Raw genomic sequence first — 21,431 nt, 5'->3', positions numbered from 1 at the left:
CCCGCACCCTGCCCCTCCCCCACCGCACCAACACCGCTCCCTACCCCCCCACCACACCCCCACCCATCCCGGGAGCTGCCTCCTCTAATTCTGCCTCCTCTTCTGGGCTCAAAGCCAAATCCCTCTCAACCGTTTCCCTGGCATTCTTTCCCTCCAGCCTCCCACCAACGCCAAGCCAGGCCATTAGCATGGCCCAGTGGGGCTCCAGTGACCTCATCCTGGTTGCCTGGCCCCACTCCTGCTTGTGTCCCTACTTACACAACCCAGAGGGAGTGGCTCCACCCCGCTAAGCCTCAGTTTCCACATCTGTCAAATATGGATTTTTTTTTTTTAAGCTGTGTGCAGGGCACCCCCGGTGGCGCAGTGGTTTAGCGCCGCCTGCAGCCTGGGGTCTGATCCTGGAGACCCAGGATTGAGTCCCGCCTTGGGCTCCCTGCATGGAGCCCGCTTCTCCCTCTGCCTGTATCTTTGCTTCTCAGTCTCTCTCTCTCTCTCTCTAAATAAATAAAAATTTTTAAAAAATGTTTTTAAAAAAGCTGTGCGCAGATTAAATATTGCTAAAGATTGCCTTCATGTAGACAATACTCTATTTTATGTCAATTACTCTAGAAGGTTCATGGAGCACAGTGAAGGCCTCTGAAAATTTTGAAACAGCAGGTACAACTATTCTACAGTGGCAGTGAGTGCACAAAGCATAGTGTAGCAGTCAAGAGCATGGACACAGGATATGAAGTGCCTGGGTTCAAATCCCAGCTCTCACCAATGACCTGCTGTGCCACCTTAGAATCGTAACTTAACCTCTCTGGTCCTCAGTTTTCCCATTTATCAATGGGAGTAAAAAATGTACCTGTCTGGGATGCCTGGGTGGCTCAGCGGGTAGGTGCCTGCCTTCAGCTCAGGGCATGATCCTGGAATCCCAGGCTCCCTGCATGGCGCTTGTACATGCTCAAGGGGGACCAGATTTTGGTGTCAACTAGCAACCTCCACCACATTTCCCATAATGGCTGTGAGCCTATCCAACATATATGGAGCCTTCCCATGGCCAAACACATACACATCACATGGCTGCCTGGGGGAGTTTTAGAATATATCCACTAATTCTTTGACCCTCCTTTCTTCAAAGGGTGGAGACTACTTCCACTTCCCTTGGATATGAGCCAGACTCCATGGTTTGCTTCTAATCGATAGAACATGGTAGAAGTAACAGTGCATGGTTTCTGAGGCTAGGTCACAAAAGACATGGCTCCTTTGTCTGGCTTTTTTTTTTTTAAGATTTATTTATTTATTCATGAGAAACACACACACACAGAGAGAGAGAGAGAGATAGGCAGATGGAGAAGTAGCCTCCCTGCAGGGAGCCTGATGCGAGACTCCATCCTGGGTCCCATGAGCTGAAGGCAGATGCTCAACCACTGAGCCACCCAGGTGTCCCTGTCTGGCTTTCTCTATGAATGTTCACTCTGGAGGAAGCCAGCTGGTATATCTTGTGGACCTTTGAGAAGCCTGCAGAGAGACACACACAGGACAAGGACTTGAGGCTTTCTAGCCAAGAGCCAGTACCAGCTTGTGAGGGAACCACCATGGAGGCAGATTCTGCAGCCCCAGTCTGGCCTTCGGATGACTACAGCCCCAGCTGACATCATGAGACGCTGAGCCAGCACTGTCTACCTCGGCCACTTCCTAGTTCCTGACCCACAGAAACCGTGAGATAACAAATGCTTATTGTTGTTTCCAGGCACTATGTTTTGGGATGTTTTGTTACACAGCGACAGGTGACTATTACACTGCCTACCATGATGGCAGGATGGAACTTCTCTGAGCCAGCCCCAGACTTAAGGGACAGATTGTCTCAGCTCTTAGGTCTCTAAGCTTAAAGAGGGCTTTGAGCCAGACATTCAAGCTGCTCACAAATATTCCAACTCTCAATCCTTCTTGGTGCATGAGGGTTTGTTCTTCCTCACTCTTTTGAAGTGTGCTGTGGCCTTATGACTCCATTTGGCCAGGGAGCAGGTGTTAACTGTCGGTGAAAACTTTTAAGAATGAATGTGAGTTTTCTTCTTATTTTCCCCCTTGCCAGAGTCCTGACCAGCCAGCCATAATGACATTAGTGAAAAATAAGTTTGTGTTTTAAGCTACTGAGATATGGGGACTGCCTGTTGTAGCAGCATAGCCCAGCTTACGCTAATGCAGGCATCTTTCATGTCCTCTCACCCCTGCCACACTCAGAAGTCCCCACGTTCACATCCAAAGCTATTATTTCCTCTCGTGCTCCAATCTCTTCCCCTTCCCAGCTTTGAGGGACCCCTTTCCCCCCATTGTTGTTTTATTTTTATTTTTATCTATAAATAATTGATAAATTTATTATATTACGATTAATTATTTATTAACAATATTTAATTAGAAATTATTTTAAATTTACTTATTTTAGGGATGGGGAGGGACAGAGGGAGACTCTTAAGCAGACTCCATGCTCAGCATGAAGCCTGATGCGGAGCTCAACCTCAAGACCCTGAGATCGTGACGTGACCTGAAACCAAAAGTCGGATGCTTAGCCAACTGCACCACCCAGACACCCCTCCCTTCCATTTTTAATAACCTCAGGTACAAATGATTAAGTAAATCATAATCATCATTTCATAAAGCTTATAAAAATTGTCAACACTTAGGTAGTGCTTGCTACATATTACTCTAAACTCTATCCGTCTTCCTATTTCATCCTTGGAACAACCCTGTAACATAGGGACTCTTGTCAGTTCATTTTATGGATGAGGCAGCTATGGCACCGAGAGGTTACCTAATTTGCGTGAGGCCACCCAATGATTTAGAGAAAGAGCTTAATTATTAATTAATTCAAATGAAGGCAGTCTGACCCCAGTAGTAACACTTAACCACCTGGTTCGCACAAAGCCGGTGTTAGTTTTATTTATTTCCTATCTAGTTATTCCACTTTGCCCTCGCCACCCACCCTCTTTTCCTTCCCTGCTAGAGCCACCACTCTGTCATGTTTATATGTATCCTTTGGTTTGTAGGATGTGTCCTTACGCATTGCCTAGTTTTGTTTGGGATGTATGAATCTTAAATTTATATTAACGGTATTGCGTGATAGGTCTTGCTGTTTCTTACTATGTTCACACCGATCCACCCTTGTTGCTGAGGGCACAGCCTCCTCTCTTGCTTCCCATGGCTGCAGAATCCTCCACCCTGGACACTCAGGGGCATCTCCTCCTCCCCAGTGAGGGACACCAGGTTGCCTTTGACACTCCCATCATAAACAACACCGTGCTAAATAAGCACTTCGCTCCTGGTGGGTGAGGGTGAGAACTTCTTCAGCACAAAAGGACTGGACATTGCAGGGCTGTGAAATCTGGAGATGTTCAATTTAACTACGTTTTACCAAATTGCACCTGAACGTGGCTGCATCATCAGAGAAACAAAACCGGTTCTGCTTCCTGATTCTTCCTTCCTTGCACCTGGACCTGAGGCTTTGGTGCTTGGAAGCTGGAGAAATGTATAGCCTTTGTTTTCCTACCTTTATTTTCTACCCCATTCTGACAACTTCTTAGGACAAACAGTTCCTTGACTCGTTGCCTGCATGGAGCATGGTAATGGGGGAATAAGGAAGGCCAGCAAGCTCATATCTCAGTTCTTATCTCAAATGGCTCCATGACATTAGCTAGGATTATAAGTGGCTGATTCTGGGTTGCGGGGGTGGAGGGGTGGGAGAGGTGGGGGGTGAGGGGGTGGGGGGGGCCACAGGAAGTCACAGGTGAGACTCAGGTGGGAGTGAGGAGAGATTTTTCACTCGGCTGTGAGCTCCCCCTTGTGGTACAATCGCCCATTACACCCTGTGTGATTCCCCACATCAAGCCCCGGCTAATTAAATCACATCTAACCAATGCAAATGTATGTATTGGGCACCACCTAGGTGCCAGACCAGCGATGTCCATTTGAAATATAATGTGAGCCCTGCATGTAATTTCCAAATTCCTGCCAGTCATGTTAAGAAAGTAAAAAGGGGGGGACACCTGGGTGGCTCAGTGGTTGAGCTGCTGCCTTTGGTTCAGGTCACGATCCTGGGGTCCTGGGATAGAGCCCCGGGCAGGCAGCCTGCTTCTCCCTCTGCCTATGTCTCTGCCTCTCTCTGTGTGTCTGTCATGAATAAATAAATAAAATCTCAAAAAAATAAATAAAAAGGGTCAGGTGACATTAATTATATTTTCTTTAACTCATATCCAAAATGTTATTTCAATGTGCAACCAATGTAAAAATTACTGAAACATCTTACTTTTTCCTGTACTAGGCCTTTGAAATGTTCTCAGATCAGGACAGCACATGTCAATTGGGACACTAAATTTGCATTAAAAATGCTTGATCTCTATTTCGATTTTGTAACATTTACAGGTGAAGAAGCCCATTCACAGACTCAGGTTGTTCCAAGCATGATTAATGGCTTTCCAATAACTGATTTGGGAGTCTATTTTTTTTTTATCTAAGTTTAAATTAATTACAATTAAATAAGATCAAAAGTTCAGTCTCTCAGTCACACCACATTTCAAATGCTCAACAACCCATGGCTTACATTATTGGACAGCACAAACATTGGTTTGCACCATTTCGCCCTTGGCATGAGGCAGGTATATGATTACTCCCATTTTACAGAGGTGAAAATTGAGGCTCAGAAAGGAAACTGACTTTTTTCATTTTTATTTCACTCAACATTCATGAGAGACATAAACAGTGGGAGGAGAAGCAGGCTCCATGCAAGGAGTCCGATGCGGGACTCGATCCCAAGACCCTGGGACCACGCCCTGAGCCGGAGGCAGACGCTTAACCGCTGAGCCACCCAGGCATCCCTCAACACATATTTATTAAACATCTATCATATACCTGGTTCCTTCCAAGGGGCTAGGACATAATGGTGAACAAAGTACACAGAGTTCCTGGCTTGAAGAGGTTTATAGGATGATATGGGAGGAAAAAAAAATCAGTTGTGGGGTGCCTGGGTGCCTTAGTAGGTTAAGGGTCTGCCTTCCGCTCAGATCATGATCCCAGGGGCCTGAGATCGAGTCCCATGTTGGGCTCCCTGCTCAGTGGGAAGTCGGCTTCTCTCTCCCTCTCCCTCTGCCTGTTGGCTTGCTCTCTTTCTCTCTCTCTCTCTCAAATAAGTAAATAAATAAATAAATAAATAAATAAATAAAATCTTAAAAAATTATTACCCATTATAATTGTTGCTGTGACAGACACCAGCAGGAGAATGAGTTAGTGGCAAACCATGGCTTCAAAGCTAATTATCGTTTTTACATTTCTAAATGGTTGGAAAAGAGTCAAAAGAAGAATATTTTTGTGACATGAAAATTATGTGAAATTTACATTTCAGTGTCCATAAATAAAGTTTTATTGGAACACAGCCACACCATTTGTTTCCATAATGCCTGTTGCTGCTTTCATTCTGCATTAGCAAGAGAACAATGGCCAATGAAGCCTAAAATACTTGCCACCTGGCTTTGACAGAAAGTGTGCTGATCCCTAGAGAATAACAGATGAAGATATTCTTTACAGGCCATAATCTGGGAGAACTTCCCAAAGGAGGTGACGTTGAAGTGGAAGACTTAGGAGGGATTTGGGAAAGTCTGAGTTGGGTTGAACTGATCAAACCAATGTTAAATGTCCTGAGTGTTAATTTCATTACTCTAGATACTCTAGATGCCTCCAATAAGTAGAATCACACAATATGTGTCTTTTGGTGACTGGCTTATTCCACTTAGCCTAAGGACCTCAAGTCTCATCCATGTTGTAGCATGTGTCAGAATTTCCTTCCTTTTTGAGGCCAAATAGTATCCCATTGTAGGCATATCCCACATTCTGTTTATCCATTCATTAGTCGATGACACTTGGGTGCTTCCCAAGTGCTTAGAGTGTCCCAAGTGCTTCCACCATATGGATTTTGCTGATAATGCTGCTGTGAACATGAATGTATGAACGTCTCTGAGTTCTGCTTTCAGTTCTTTGGGGTTTACACCCAGAAGGATTTCTCCATCATGTGGCAATTGTTCTTTTAAATTTTTTGAGGAAGCTCCATCCTATTTTCCATAGTGACTGTCCCCATCTATATCCCCACAAACAGTGCACAAGGGTTCCAATTTCTCCACATCCTTGCCAACACTTCTTCTTTTCCATTTTTCTGATAAGTAGCCAATGCTAACGAGTGTCGGGTGGTATCTCCTTATGGTTTTGATTTGCATTTCCCTGTTGCTAAGTGACGTTATGCATCTTTTCATGCATTTATTGGCCATTCTTATATCTTCTTTGGAGAAATGCCTGTTCAAGCCCTTTGCCCATTTTTAATAGAAATTAACTTTTTTTTTTAAAAGCAGGCTGTGGAGCCCAACATGGGGCTTGAACTCATGACCCTGAGATCAAGACCTAGGCTGAGATGGGACGCCTGGGTGGCTCAGCGGTTAAGCATCTGCCTTCAGCTCAGGGAGTGATCCCAGAGTCCCGGGATTGAGTCCCACATCAGGCTCCCTGCATGGAGCCTGCTTCTCCCTTTGCCTATGTCTCTGCCTCTGTGTGTGTGCGTGTGTGTGTGTGTGTCTCATGAATAAATAAATAAAATCTTTAAAAAAAAAAGACCTAGGCTGAGATCAAGAGTTAGACACCTGACCAACCAACTGAGCCACTCAGTCTGCCCGTAGAAATTAACATATAATTAATCTCTATATAATGTCTTATGCATATGGAGGGGGAAAACAATGAATGCAGAGTGTTAACATGGCACCTTCACACATTTACCATTCCCACAACTTTTCTCCAGCTTTGAGGATTTTCAAAATAAAAATACCCTAGGAAAAAGCAATTCCCCTGTGGATTCATGGAATTCAATAAGTATCTATGGAGCACCTAATAGATGCCAGGAATTGGACTAGAGCAGGGAACCCAACAAACAAACCACTGACACTAGCCCCCCAAGGAACTCTAGCATCTCAAATTGCTTATTTTTTTAAAGATTTTATTTATTCCTGAAAGACACAGATAGAGAGGGGGGAAGAGACCCCCTGATGTGGGACTCATCCCAGGACCTGAGGATCACAACCTGAGCCAAAGGTGTGGACACTCAACCACTGAGCTACCCAGGTGCCCCCCAAATCAATTATTTTCTCCCCAGGGCTTACTACAGGTTATCATTCTTATTTACTAGCCTGTTTACTGGGTTTTACATTTCTCACAGACACACTTCCTTCCACCCTTGCTAGATGGACCCACTGCTACTTGTTGAACAAATGAATGTAAATTGCGTGGGAGCAGAGACTGTTTCTTTCAGCTCTATATGGGGTGCTTAGAACAGGGCCTGGCTCATAGTAGGTGCTCGGAAATTATTTGTTGAATTCATGAATGTAAGTCCTGAAAGAGCACTGGCTGCTTGTTTTTCTAGCCCTCTAGCCCTAGCTCCTGGAACAGCACCTGGCCCTAAGTAGGTGCTCAATAAATATGTGTTGACTGAATGAATGTAAGATCCAGGGGGACAAGGCAGAGACTTCTGTTTTTTGGGGGTTTAAAAAAGATTTTATTTATTTATTCATGAGAGACAGAGAGAAGCAGAGACATAGGCAGAGAGAAAAACATGCTTCCCGCAGGAGCTCATGTGGGACTCAATCCCAGGATCCCAGGACCCCAGGATCAGGACCTGAGCCAAAGGCAGATGCTCAACCGCTGTGCCACCCAGGTACCTGGAGACCTGTTTTTCTGGACTCTCCTCCTGGCTTTTAGAATCATGCCTGGCACATAACAGGTGCTCAGCAAACATGTGCCTTTGCACAGGTGCCCCTCCCCCCACAACCACATCCCTGACTCCGCCCTTGGGGAGGTGGGGGGCTGGGGCAGGCCAGCTTCTCTCTATGAGGTCACAAAGGCCCTGCCATGCCTCTGGCCTTGGCCCTCCTGCTGCTGCTGGGCCTGAGTGCCCACAGAGGCCGGGGCTGCCTGCAGTGTGACCACTCGGTGCTGGAGGCTCTGAGTCAGCTGCGATCAGCCCTCATCCCCAAACGCTTCCATCTGGATTCGCTGCAGGCTCGCGCCCAGGCCCTGCTGCTGAGCATGGAGGGGCCTTTCTTCCGGGACTATGCTCTGAACGCCTTTGTGGGGAAAGTGGGTGCGTGCTGGAGAGGGGAGGGTGCCTGGCACTGCGGGGGGGTGGGGGGAGTGGGGGGGCACGGGGAGTAGCCTGAGGCTGGGATGGGAGACATGCTTTGGGGACATCTGTCCCCGAGAGGGGTGGGTGGGACCCCCCCGGAGGAAGATGGGGGGCATCCCCTGGCTCTCTTGACCCACTGGAATTTCCTCCCCTCTTACCCCCAGGGATAGATCATCTGGACTTTGTGGCATCCTTTATCAAGAACCAAACAAACCACTTAATGGTTAATTCTCTAAGAGGTAGGAACTAAGAGGGAAAGCTTTTCCCAGCACCCTTCTTCGTCCTCCCTTTCCAGGAGTCCACCCTGCCTCCCCTTGATATTAAAACAAAGCATGCATATAGCCTTTTTAGTTGTGTGTCTGGCAGGGTCCTAAGGGTTTTACTCAGAAAAGCCTAGGACAGTTCCTGATGCCAGGCACTGCTGTGATCTGCCCTTTACAGACAGGAGACCGAGGCTCAGAGAAGTTAGGTGACTAGTCCAAAGTAGGCAACTCAGACACTTCTTTTTTTTAAGATCTTTATTTATTCATGAGAGAGAGGCAGAGACATAGGCAGAGGGAGAAGCAGGCTCCATGCAGGGAGACCAATATGGGACTCGATCCCAGGACCCTGGGATCACAACCTGAGTAAAAGGCAGACGCTTAACCCCTGAGCCACCCAGGTGTCCCCAACTCAGACATTATATTCCCAACCACCGCCCCTGGGGTGTGTCTTCAGGTTTTATACCCAGTGGCCCCAGGGGGAGGGGTTAGTCATTTGAGGGCTTTATGACATTCCCCAGCAGAGGGCAGTAGAGGGCTCTATGGATATCGGAGTCCTCATCTGTAAAACAAGAAAAATAGCACTCATGGTGACTGGGAAGTGGAAATGAATTTGTGCATGTGCATTTAGAACAAAGCCAGGCAAACAGTAAGTGCCCAATAAATGGTAGCTATTAAGATTTTTATTTAAGATTTTATTTATTTATTCATGAGAGACACTGAGAAAGAGGCAGAGACATAGGCAGAGAAGCAGCCTCCCTGTGGGGAACCTGATGTGGGACTCGATCCCAGGACCCCGGGATCACACCCTAAGCCAAAGGCATATGCTCAACCATTGAGCCACCAGGTGCCCCTAGCTATTAAGATTATTGTGCTGCATCTGGTCTCTATGTCCAGAGCAGAGGTTGACAAAATACAGCTGAGGCCAAATCCTTTTGCCAGCCCCCTGTTTCTGTAAAAAAGTTTTAGTAGAACAATAATCATTTTTAAAGGTTTTATTTATTTATTCATGAGAGACACACACACAGAGAGAGAGAGAGAGAGAGGCAGAGACACAGGCAGAGGGAGAAGCAGGCTCCATGCAGGGAGCCCAACATGGGACTCGATCCCGGGACCCAATCCCAGGACTTGATCCCAGGACTCTAAGATCACACCCTGGGCCGAAGGCAGGCACTAAACCTCTGAGCCACCCAGGGATCCCAGAAGGATAATCATTTACATATTGTCTACAGGCACTTTTGCTCTCCAAGGCAGAACTGAATTGTTGGGACAATGACCATCTAGCCCTCAAAGCTTGAAGATATTTACTATCTGAACCTTAACAGACAAGATTTAAAGCATTAGGTCTCAACTCAGGCTACACATTTGAATCTCTCAGAGAACTTTTAAAATATTCCAGAAGCCCAGGCAGCAGCCAAGTAAATCAGAATATCATGGGTTGGGCCTGAACATCAGTCATTTTTAAAGCTCTCACCTTTTAGGGATGCCTGGGTGGCTCAGTGGTTGAGCATCTGCCTTCTGCTCAGGGCATGATTCTGGAGTCCCAGGATCAATTCCCATGTCAGACTCCCTGCATGGAGCCTTCTTCTTCTGTCTCTGCCTCTCTCTCTGTCTCTCATGAATAAAGAAATAAAATCTTAAAAAAAAAAATAAAGCTCTCACCTTTTAAAAAGGTGATTTTTATATTTTGAAATTCAAATGGTTATAAAAGTTGCAAGAATAGTACAGCGAACACCTATTCACCATTTGTTCACACAGTATATTGCTTGGTTTGTTCTGTTGTGTGTGTGTGTATGAGTACCCTTTAGTGACATTGCAACCCTAACTCCTTCAATGGGGGATCTCCTAAGAGCAATGAAGGGTATTTTCTTGCACAATGAGTGAGTGGAACTAGGAAATTTAATGCAAACTCCATACTATCTGATATCCAGTCCTCAAATTCCTCCAATTGACACAATCATGGCTTTCATCACTATTCTTCTTCCAATCCTTGATCTGCTCTGGGTCTACGCATTTCATTCATTTGTCTTTTATGACACTGTTATCTTTTTAAAAGATTATGTTTATTCATAACATAATTCAGACACAGGCAGAGACAGAAGAAGGCTCCCACAGGGAGCCTGATGTGGGACTTGATCCCAGGACCCCAGGATCATGCCCTGAACTGAAGGCAGATGCTCAACCACTGAGCCACCCAGGCATCCCTACACTGACATTTTTGAAGATCCCAGGCCAATAATTTTACTTACTATTATTACATCATTTGGGGATTGGTCATGAAGGCACAGAGAACCCAAATGGCTGATTAGTCTTGGTCTCCAGCCTCTACAGAGATCAAGCTGCTACCATGTGGCCCAAATCCCCACCATGAATCACACTATAGCATAGACTAGCTAGCATGCTCTAAGGCTCCAATAAAGAATGAAACTCTTTTTCTTGGGGATCCCTGGGTGGCTCAGCAGTTTCGCGCCTGCCTTTGGCCCAGGGCGTGATCCTGGGGTCCTGGGATCGAGTCCTGCATCGGGCTCCCAGCATGGAGTCTGCTTCTCCCTCTGCCTGTGTCTCTGCCTCTCTCTCTCTCTCTGTCTCTCTCTGTCTATCATAAATAAATAAATCTTAAAAAAAGAAACTCTTTTTCTTTTTAAAATTTTTTATAAGTAGGCTCCATCCCCAACATGGGGCTCAAACTCACAGCCCCAAGACTGAGTCACATACTCTACCAACCAACCAGCCAGGTGCCTCCAGAAAGACACTCTTCCCAGGCAGGATATTCCAAGGACTTAGAGGACCCAAACCCAAACATTTTTTCAGAATGTGCAGAGTTTGGACAACCCAGACCTGCTGAGTCAACCCTTTACTGCACAATATAGATGAGAACAAATACTATGGAGAAAATAACGCAGGGGCCAGGGGATAGAGAGTACTAGGAATAGGGGTGGGGGGTATAGTATAAAGTCAGGTGGCCAAGAGGGATGTCACTGAGAGGTCAGCATGTGAGCAGATCTGAAGGAGAGGGAGAAGCCCCAGGAGGTGGCTGGGGTAGAAGGCTGCAGGCAGAAAGAACAGGTGCAAATCCCTGAAATAGGCCTATGTTTGGCATATTCACAGAACCTCAAGGAAGTCAGGGAGGCTGGAGTGGAGAGAGGGAGAGATGTGGAAGATGAGGTCCTAGAGGTAAGGGGGCGAGGATGGGTAGATGGAGTAGAGCCTTCCAGACCATGTTGAGGACTTTTGACTTCTATTCTTGGTCATGTGGGAGGGCTCCGAGCAGAAGGGGGGACACAGGTGAACCTGCTGTGGTTCTAAGAGGATCCCTCTGGCCGTGGAGAAGAGATCTGGGCAGGGCAAGGGGGATCCTGGCAGGTCAGCGAGAAACTGCCACGGTGGCCCAGGCAGGAGATGATCATGGCTGGAACCAGGGTGGTAGCAGGGGAGAAAATGAGAAGTGATCGCATTCCTGGAACTATCTTGGATATTGAACAAACCGGTGTCATTCACATAACACGCATATTGATATACTGCTTGCGAGATCTGAGAAAAGGAGTCAAAGCGCCAAGGACTGTGCTGAGCAGCTTAGAATCGGGCACCTCTCATCTCCTAAGGTGGAAAAGGCTCGGGAGGTTCGGAGTAGGTTTGGAGGAGCTCGTCAAGGTTCAGTTTTGGACTTACTGAGAGTAAGATGCCTGTCAGACATCCAAGTGGAGATCCTAAGTGGGCATCTGGCTCTATGCTTCTGGACTACAGTGAGCGGTAGAGGCTAGGGACATAAACATGGGAGGAATCGGCACACACAGAACAGTGCTGTCCAGTGGAAATATGCTGTGAGGCACAAGGAGTCACGTGTAATTTTAAATTCTCTAGTGGCCACGTGTTCAAAAAGATAAACAGAAGCAGGTGAAATTAACTTTAATATATTTTATCTAGCCCCATACCTAACTAAATGACCATTTCGACATGCCAGCAACATAAAAATTCTTGAGGGTTTTTTTAGTTATTTTATTCATAGCATGTCTTCAAACACCAGCATACATTTTATACTGACAGCATATCTCAGTTCAGACTAGCCCATTTCTAATACTCAATAGCCATGTGTGGCTAGTGGCTGCCGTATTGGACAGTGCAGGTCTACATGAATATATAAAGCCATGAAGCTGGATGAACTCAGCTGGGTGAAGGAGTGAGTGTAGACAGAAGAGGGGAGAGCAGGTCAGAGGGAAAGAAAGGAGAGGTGATCAAGTCCATCCTTCTACTACTTTCCAGATTAGAAAACTGAAGCCAGTGGAAGGTCATTTGTCCTGGGGCCCCATAGTGGATCAGAAGCTAGATGCAGGACCTCCCAGGCCACAGATTTGTCCAGTGGACCTGAGGAATATCCGCTCTTGGTTACTCCTGGTGAATGAAAAGGGGTTTCCTCATCTCTTCAAAGCTACAAGATGGGGTGGGCTTGGTGGGCGCCTCCCACCCCACAAGGATCTCTCTATCTCTCTGTCTCTCCTCAGATGGGCCTCTGCTGGAAGAGCTGGTAGTTCTCAGGGAGAGAGTGATCAAGGAACTCAAGAAAGCTTTAAAATCATATGAACTGAAAGGTGTAGCATCTCTCTCAACTAAGCTGCCTCTCCCCTCCCCCATCATCTCCATCCCCTTCTCCCACTTTCTCTCCCAAACTCCTTGCTCACCTCCCCTGTGACTCAGCCTTCTTGCCTCTCCCCAATAGTCCCAGCTCTCATTTCCAGACTCACTTCTCCCTCCCTTAGTCCCTTCCCATTCAATGCTCAAATTGCCATCCTGACTTAACTCACTTCAGCTCTTTTCTCTTGCAGCCTGTGATCGCAAAATTTGCCGTGAGTCCTGGATTTATTGTCTGTGCTTCCTTTTCCTACACTCCTGCACCTCCTTACCTGTCTCCCCCAAATCAAGCCCTGCTACCATCTACAACATCTGGCAGTTCCTCCTCCCCAAAGCTGTAGTATCTAGGGATATCTGATTTTTGAGGGCTTAATGGAAGTGATTTCAACCTGCAAAAAAGTATTTGGGGGGGTTGTTAGTCAGGATGCGATAGGCTATGTTATAGTAACAAAGAAACCCCACATCTCAGTGGTTTAACAAAAGAAAGATTTCTTTGGCTTTTACCCAAATTCCTTTGAGGGTTGAAATTTTCTTCCAAATGGTAGCCCATGGATATAGACTGCACCTCTGTTGTGTGTGTGTGTGTTTTTAAGGATTTTATTTATTTATTTATTCATGAGAGACACACACACAGAGGCAGAGACACAGAGGGAGAAGTAGATTCCCTGTGGGGAGCCTGATGTGGGACTCAATCCCAGGACCCTGGAATCATGATCTGAGCCAAAGGCAGATGCTCAACCACTGAGCCACCCAGGTGCCCCTCTGTTGTGGGTTCTAACCTAGCTTCAGAAGGACCAGAAAATACAGAAAAACTCCTACAGGGACTTTATGCCCTGGACAGGAATTGGCCATACCCTCTGCCCACTTTCCATTAGCCAGAACTCTGGTCACATAGTTGCAACTTACTGCAAAGGAGCCTGGGAAATGTAGTCTCTTGTGTGGCAGGAAGAGGAGGAGGCTGATGAGTGAGCAACTAGCCAGGTATGTCACAGGGCACTCAAAACAGGAATGTAGAAAAGCAAACATTCTGTTTGTTGACCTTTAATCAAACATTTCTTAAGTTAAATGTCTACAAACAGATGTTGGTCGACTGGATGACTGCAACTCAATTCAACTCTTCAATGGTTAAAAATTATTTTTATTTTATTTTTAAGTAAAATCTACACCCAAGGTGGGGCTCAAATGTACAATCCTGAGATCAAGAGCCACATGGTCCACTGACTAAGCTAGCCAGGTGTCCCTAGAAAATTTTTTAAAGATTTGTTTTAAATTATTCATTCATGAGAGACCCAGAGAGAGGCAGAGACACATGCAGAGGGAGAAGCAGGCCCCATGCAGGGAGCCCGATGTGGGACTTGATCCGGGACTCAATCTGGGACTCCAGGATCACGCCCGGGGCAGAAGGCAGGAGCTAAACCGCTGAGCCACCCAGGGATCCCCCCTAGAAATTATTTTTAATGTGAATTGGTGCATTCTGCTCAGCTTGTTCTGCTACACATGGGACCTCCAAGTTCAGGAGAGCCAAGGGACTCCCATTTCTTTCCCCACTGCCTTCCTGCCCCTTGCCAGTCTTCTGATAACTGCCCTCATCCCTCCCTTCCCTCCTTTCCAGATTTGCTAAAAGAAAAAGTCTTAGACTGTTTACACTGCCAGAAGATCAGTCCCAGGTGTATCCCAAGAAAGTACTGTTTTGGTAAGCTCCTGGGGGTGGGGGAAGACAGAGATGCATGAGAGAAGAGAGCTGTGACCCAGCAGATATGGGTTTTGAGTTCTCCCACATATAACCTTGAATCCTGCACTTACCACTTGCTTATAGTGTGGCCCAGATGTCACATCCACATCCTGACATTCGCTTTCCCGTCACTGTTCCATGGGAGGACTCCTCTATGATTTTATAATGCCTCTAATACCAGAAAGGCAGCTGCTAGAAAAGTGTTTTATTTTTCACCAGTACCATACCTGGGAAGTCCAGAAGGATAGGCTGAATTCACTCATTCACTCACTCATTTATTCAGAGATTTTCTTTAAGTTTTTAAAAATTTTTTAAATTATCTCTATACCCAAAGTGGGGCTCAAACCTACAACCCCAAGATCAAGAGTTGCATGTTCCACTGACCCAGGCAGCCAGGCACCCCCAAAGATTTTTGAAATGTATATCCTTATAGCAGTGAGACTAGTACAATGAACCCCATGAAGTACAATGAATCCATCAAGACTGAATAGTCATGCTGGGCCTTTACACAAGCTATTCCCTCTCTATCACACTGTTCCTCTCACCCTCTCATTTCAATAAAGTCTCCAAGCTCACCTCCTCAAAGAGGACTCTCTGATCACACTCTCTATAAAGTAGCACTTTCTATCAAATTATGTTGACAATGGACATTTCTCCACACTTGCTTTGTTTGTAGTCATCATATTTTTTTTTTGAAGTAATCTGTATACCCAAACTCACAACCTCAAGATCAAGAGTCATAGGCTCTGCCAACTGAGCCAGACAGGTGCCCCATTGCCATGATATTTTAAAAGAAATCAAGCATTGTGAAATTTCACCCATAAATAGTGTGTGGCTCTAAAAATAAGGACATTTCCTGTGTAACCACAATGCCATTCTCACACCCAAAAAGCCTAGCAACAATTTTTCAATATCAGGTAATTCTGAATCCTTTTGCAACTTCCCTGACTGTCCCCGGAATATCTTTCACAGTTGATTCCTTCAAACCAGGACCCACTGAAAGGACTTCTCATACAATTCAATTGTAGGGTTTCTTTTTTGTCATTTCTTTTTTTACTCTAGAAGAATTTCTCTTATAGGTTTTCCCCTCTATGACATTGACTAGTTGAAAAGAAAGGATTCGGGGCACGTGGGTGGCTCAGTGGTTGAGTGTCTACCTTTGGCTGAGGTCATGAACCTGGGGTCTTGGGATCGAGTCCTGCATGGGGCTCCCCGCAGGGGGCCTGCTCTTCCCTCTGCCTGTGTCTTTGCCCCTCTCGCTGTGTCTTTCATGAATAAATAAAATATTTTTTAAAAGAAGGGACTGGGGATCCCTGGGTGGCTCCGCGGTTTCGCACCTGCCTTTGGCCCAGGGCGCGATCCTGGAGTCTCGGGATCGAGTCCCGCGTCGGGCTCGGAGCCTGCTTCTCCCTCTGCCTGTGTCTCTGCCTCTCTCTCTCTCTCTCTCTCTATGTCTATCATAAATAAATAAATCTTTAAAAAAATAAAAATAAATAAAAAATAAAATAAAAAGAAGGGACGGGACTCATTCATTTGATCCTTTAGTATGGTGATTACAACAGATATTTCGAGTACCCCATTGTGCCCCCAAACTGAAGATCAGCAGAATGGAAGACAAATGTCTCACATTGCTCATATATTTTTTTGAAGATTTATTTATTTTAGAGAGGGGGAAGGAGCAGAGGGAGAGGAAGAGAGAGAGAGAATCTCGAACAGACACCCCACTAAGGGCAGAGCCCAATGCAGAGCTCAGTCTCACAACCCTGAAATCATGACCTGAGCCAAAATCAGGAGTTGGACACTCGACCAACTGAGCCACCCAGGCACCCCTCATCTTGCCCCCATTTTAATGGAGTGAAGGGTTAAAAACTAGGGTTTCTCAACCTTGGCACTACTAACAATTGGGACTGGATACTCTTTGTTATAAGGGCTGTCCCAGGTGTTGCAGGACACCCCAGCCTCTACCCTACTACATGCCAATAGTTCTCCCCCCACCAAAGTCATGACAATCCTTTCTAGTCTCCAGACCTTTCCAAATGTCCAAAATTGTCCCCAGCTGAGAACCATGCTTTGATAATTACATGAATATATGGATGGATTCCAGATAACAAGTGTGCCATAAGGAAAACAGAAAAGTTTGATAGAAAGTGCCTGGGGGAAAGGGAGCGGTGGTGCTACTTTAGAGAGTGCAGGTGGTGGGACCTCTCTAAAGAAGTGCTGTATGAGATCTAGAGGAAGTGAGGGAGTAAGGAATAGTGTGAATGACAGAGGGAACAGCAGGTACAAGGATCCAACATGGTTGAGCAACAAGACGGAGGCTACAGAGCCAAATGAATGAAGAAGGGTGTGGTAGCTAGCTAATCACATGGTGACCAGTTTGTGCAGGGCCTGGTGAGCCATGGTGAAGATTTAGGCTTTTATCCTATCCAAGGTGAGTTTAGGGAAAGGTTCTGCAGGAGGAGGCCCTCCAAAGGGCTGAGGTGTTAACAGGCGCCCTCTGGCCGCCATACGGGGAACTAACTGTAGGATGAGGAGAAGCAGAGACCCTCTGCGTGGAGCTTGGATACCTGGACCAGGTCAGTAGCCCAGAAAGTGGATCAGACTCTGGATACATTCTGAAGGGGCAGCCAAGAGGCTCTGCCAACAGAATGAAAGAATTGGGGGTGGGGGAACAGGATGATTGGAAGATGCAGAATGGGAATCCCAAGGATCTCCAGGGTCCCCAAGCTAAGACTTTCATCTTGTCTCAAGATTGTCAGAATGCTCATGTTCATGGGTAGTCAAACTCCCCATGTCCTCCTCTCACCACCCACCACCTATCCAATGAGACACATTTAGCACTGGGCTCTTGGCCATCACTGTGATGTGTCTGGGTCGCAAGGGCAAAGATGTTTGCCAGCGGGGCTCACGGAGGTATACAGAGCACCTAAAAACAGTGCCTGGGACACAGACTTTGAGGAGTGGGTGAATGCAGTGAAAACCCAGGAGAGGGCAAGAGTCAGGTGTATGGAGGAGAGAGAGGCTGAACTTGCTGGGTGAGCAGGTGGGTGTGGGGTACAAGGCCACAGAAAGGTGGTGACTTGGAAATCAGGGTTGTCTCCCCACCCCCCACCAGTTGACAGGCAGCCCCGCATGGCCCTGCAGTACGAGGACAGTGCGTACCTGCAGAATCAGCCCGAGTCTGGTGTCATAATTTCCGTGTTTCTGGCTATTATTGCCTTCGGGGTCATCGTGGCTTCGTGAGTCATCCCTGCCCTTTCCTGGGGCCTACCCATTGAGCCTCTCAAAAATGTCCCTGCCCTGGATCAGTCACTGTGTCCTTTGGGAATCTCCTCCCCACTCATTTTATGTTTCTGTTTCTCCTTCCTTCTCTACATCTCTTCCTTTCCCCGCCCCCATCTCTGTCTCTGTTCATCTTTCCTTCTCTTTCACCTCCTCTTCTTCCCACCCCTGGACCACATTATGCCTTTCCTGGGTCCTCAGCACTTTCACCTCTCTGGTTCTCTTCCTCCATTAAAATATATATATATATATATTTTAATTGTATTTCATGTATGTGCAAGTATGAAAAAAGATGTCATCCAAGCTGAATTCATTATTACATATTTTTCTTCACCATCATCGTTATTAATTTATTTTCTTCTGCTTTTCAAAGTGATTAAAATGAAAACATTTTCAAGGGCCCCAGCACTGAGCCTATGGTGCTGAGGGCAGAAGTGGCCCTCACCCTCTTCTCTGCCCTTCTGAGGGACTCTTCCCCCCACCACCTACCTGTCACCCCTTCCAGCCCCTCTTCTCTTCCCTTCACCCCTTTACCTGTTTTTAGAAAGATTTTATTTATTTATTCATGAGAGACACACAGAGAGAGGCAGAGACATAGGCAGAGGGAGAAGCAGGCTCCCTGTGGGGAGCCCAATGCAGGACTCAATCCCGGGACACCAGGATCACACCCTGAGCTGAAGACAGATACTCAACCACTGAGCCACCCAGGCATCCCTAGGTCTTCATTTCTGTCTCACCCCTCGATCTCTGGCATCCTTGGCATTCCTTGGCTCATGGTCTCCCTCCAATCTCTGTCCTCTTAACTCGAAATTGCATATTCCTCTGCGTCTGTGTCTCTGATCATTCTCTTCCTTCTCCTATGAGGACATGCCAATCTTTGAATGTAGGGTCCAGCCTAACTCCGAGATGATCTCATCTTGCCTTAACTTAATTACATCTGCAAAGACCCTATTTTCAAACAAGGGGACATTCGTAGGTCCTGGGGATTAGGACTTGGATATATCATGGGGAGGAGGAACACAATTCAACTCACCACACCTTTCTCTCTTCTTCATTTCCGTCTCCTCTGTCTTTCATGTCCGTCTCCGCGAGCCTCTTGCCCTGTGTCTATGTCTCCCCAAAGTCTCCTCCAGTCTTTCCCTCTATTTCCACATTTTACCCTCACTCCCAGTCCCAAATTTTCTCTCCTCCTCATTCATGTACCAACACTGATTGGCTGAGAACCCTGGAAATCCGCCCAGATACCCATGATGTCACAGGCTGAACCAAATAAGGCTGATGATTGGAGGGAAGTGTTTTTGGGGGGGAGAGAGGGAGTATGGTTGACCAGGAGGGACCTGAAGTTCTCTTTGTAACCTCCAGGCTTTTTCTCTCTGACCAGGGCTATTACGTACAGGCAAAACCGAAAAATCCTGCTGCAGTAGGGCGATGGTTTGGGGATCTGTAAGGGGAAAGGAAAAGAAGTTTAATAAAGTCTATGACAAATTCCTCAATGTCCCTGTCAGTTTCTGTAGGACCTGCCTCCCAGTTGGTGTCCAGGTGGGTCCTCCTCAGGGGTTGGGACCAGGTCTCATTCATCTGTAGGTACCAATTACCCTACGTCAAAGTAGAAGTGATTTGGATCTTCAAGAGGAATAGACAAGCTACAACAAGAGCTTGAAAGAACAACCATTCCTCCTTTGGGGAGAAATGCATCCTGAAGGAGATGACACCATATTAGGACTGTCAAGGATGGTCTGGCAGAGGAATAGCGTAGTCAAAGCAGAGAATACAGGTTCCTTTCCCTATCTGAGCTAAAATTTCACCCTCTGTGTTCCTGAGTAGATTCAGAAACATTTTCATGTGAATCTTTTGCTGTCTGAACTCTTGCTACTTGCTAACCCAAAGTAGGAAGCAAATAAATTTGGATAACACAGTATCTTTCTGTTTCTGAACTTGCTAGCAGAAGTTTGGCTATCTCATTCAGGTTCTGGACCAGGAAGATGTTTAGTGGGAGGGATGGGCGTTGATAAGAAAGACCAAATTTAGTTGAAGATTTGGTGCCCAGAGCAGGCTCTCAATAAATATTTGTTGAATAAATGAGGACGGTAGTGTTGGGGGGAAGGGGAAGAAGCCTGCAAAAATGATATTGATCCATACACTGAGGGCCTTTTTTTTTTTTTAAGATTTTTTCATGAGAGACACAGAGAAAGAGGCAGAGACATAGGAGCCCAATGCAGGACTCCATCCCAGGATCCCAGGATCATGACCTGAGCCAGAGGCAGACGCTTAACCACTGAGCTACCCACGTGTCCCTGTTGAGGGCCTATAAATGCCAGGGAAAGGAGCGTGGTGATTTCCCAGGGTCTGGGATTGAAACCCCAAATATTGATGGGTCCAGGAGGATAAAGTAAACTACAGTCGCATACAGTTTACAGCTGTAAACTACAGCTGAGTACTGATAGAAAGTACTCAGCTCCATTCTACTGAAGTGGCAGTGAAAGAACAGCTCAGTGTTATCAGATCTTCAGGATTTTCAAGAGAACCCAGAAATTCAGATTTTTAAAATGTGAAATCTCTCCTCCAAGGGTACTGCGGGCAACTAATTTTTTCAAATACTGAGGACCAACCCAAGACACGTTTTGCTATCATTGTGAGGTGACAGAGAAACATCTGAGGCTGCGTGTCGCTTATATTTTTTTATGCTAGAGATTATTGGCAAATGAGGATTTAAGCGTAGAGCTCGCTGGACTCTGTAATTAACTACATTTCCCAGAATCCTCGCCGCCTACAACTGCGTCCGTTGCCATAGATACTGCCATCCGTAGGAGGGTGTGATCTTAAGGAGTCCGACTCCAGCCATCCGTTGCGGAGATACCGGTTTTGGCACATGAGCATTAGGGAGCGCTTAGATCAGGACGGTTTGGGAGAGGTGGAGTACAGGCTCCAATCCAGAGGATTCTGGAAATGGTAGTTTCCAGCCTCCCCCACCATCCCCTTCTGCTCAGGCGCCCTTCTGTGGAGGTGACGAATGCTGTCTCCTTGGTGAGGTCACTGCTGGCACGCATGATGTCACCTTCACCAAGCACGCTGGCCAGAGGAGCAAGGCTACTGCAGACAAGTCAAAGATGCTCGACATGACGTTCACTTCCTAAGCTGGTGCCCACTCCGGTGAAGGCCTGGGGGTCGTAAGTTGGTGGCCCTAAAATTCTTTTTTTTTCCCTCTTTTTTTTTTTTTTTTTTTTTTTAAGATTTTAGTTATTTATTCACGAGAGACAGAGAGAGAGAGAGGCAGAGACACAGGCAGAGGCAGAAGCAGGCTCCATGCAGGGAGCCTGATGTGGGACTCGATCCCGGGACC

The 21,431-nt window shown here is 46.4% G+C and overlaps 1 protein-coding gene across 1 annotated transcript; it reads left to right on the top strand.

Moving 5' to 3' along the window:
* The first annotated feature begins 7,917 nt into the window (after positions 1-7,917).
* IZUMO2 (IZUMO family member 2) lies at positions 7,918-19,515 on the top strand. The gene is made up of 7 exons (XM_026013835.2): positions 7,918-8,149; positions 8,356-8,430; positions 12,951-13,037; positions 13,272-13,292; positions 14,690-14,770; positions 17,925-18,048; positions 19,473-19,515. The coding sequence occupies exons 1-7, from the start codon at positions 7,918-7,920 to the stop codon at positions 19,513-19,515; spliced, it is 663 nt and encodes a 220-aa protein (XP_025869620.1).
* Positions 19,516-21,431: the final 1,916 nt, after the last annotated feature.

This window comes from Vulpes vulpes, chromosome 1 (assembly GCF_048418805.1).
Source record: "Vulpes vulpes isolate BD-2025 chromosome 1, VulVul3, whole genome shotgun sequence".
In the NCBI taxonomy this organism is placed as follows: domain Eukaryota; kingdom Metazoa; phylum Chordata; class Mammalia; order Carnivora; family Canidae; genus Vulpes; species Vulpes vulpes.
Note: the sequence above shows the minus strand (reverse complement) of the source record. Positions and strands in the feature narration are given on the sequence as shown.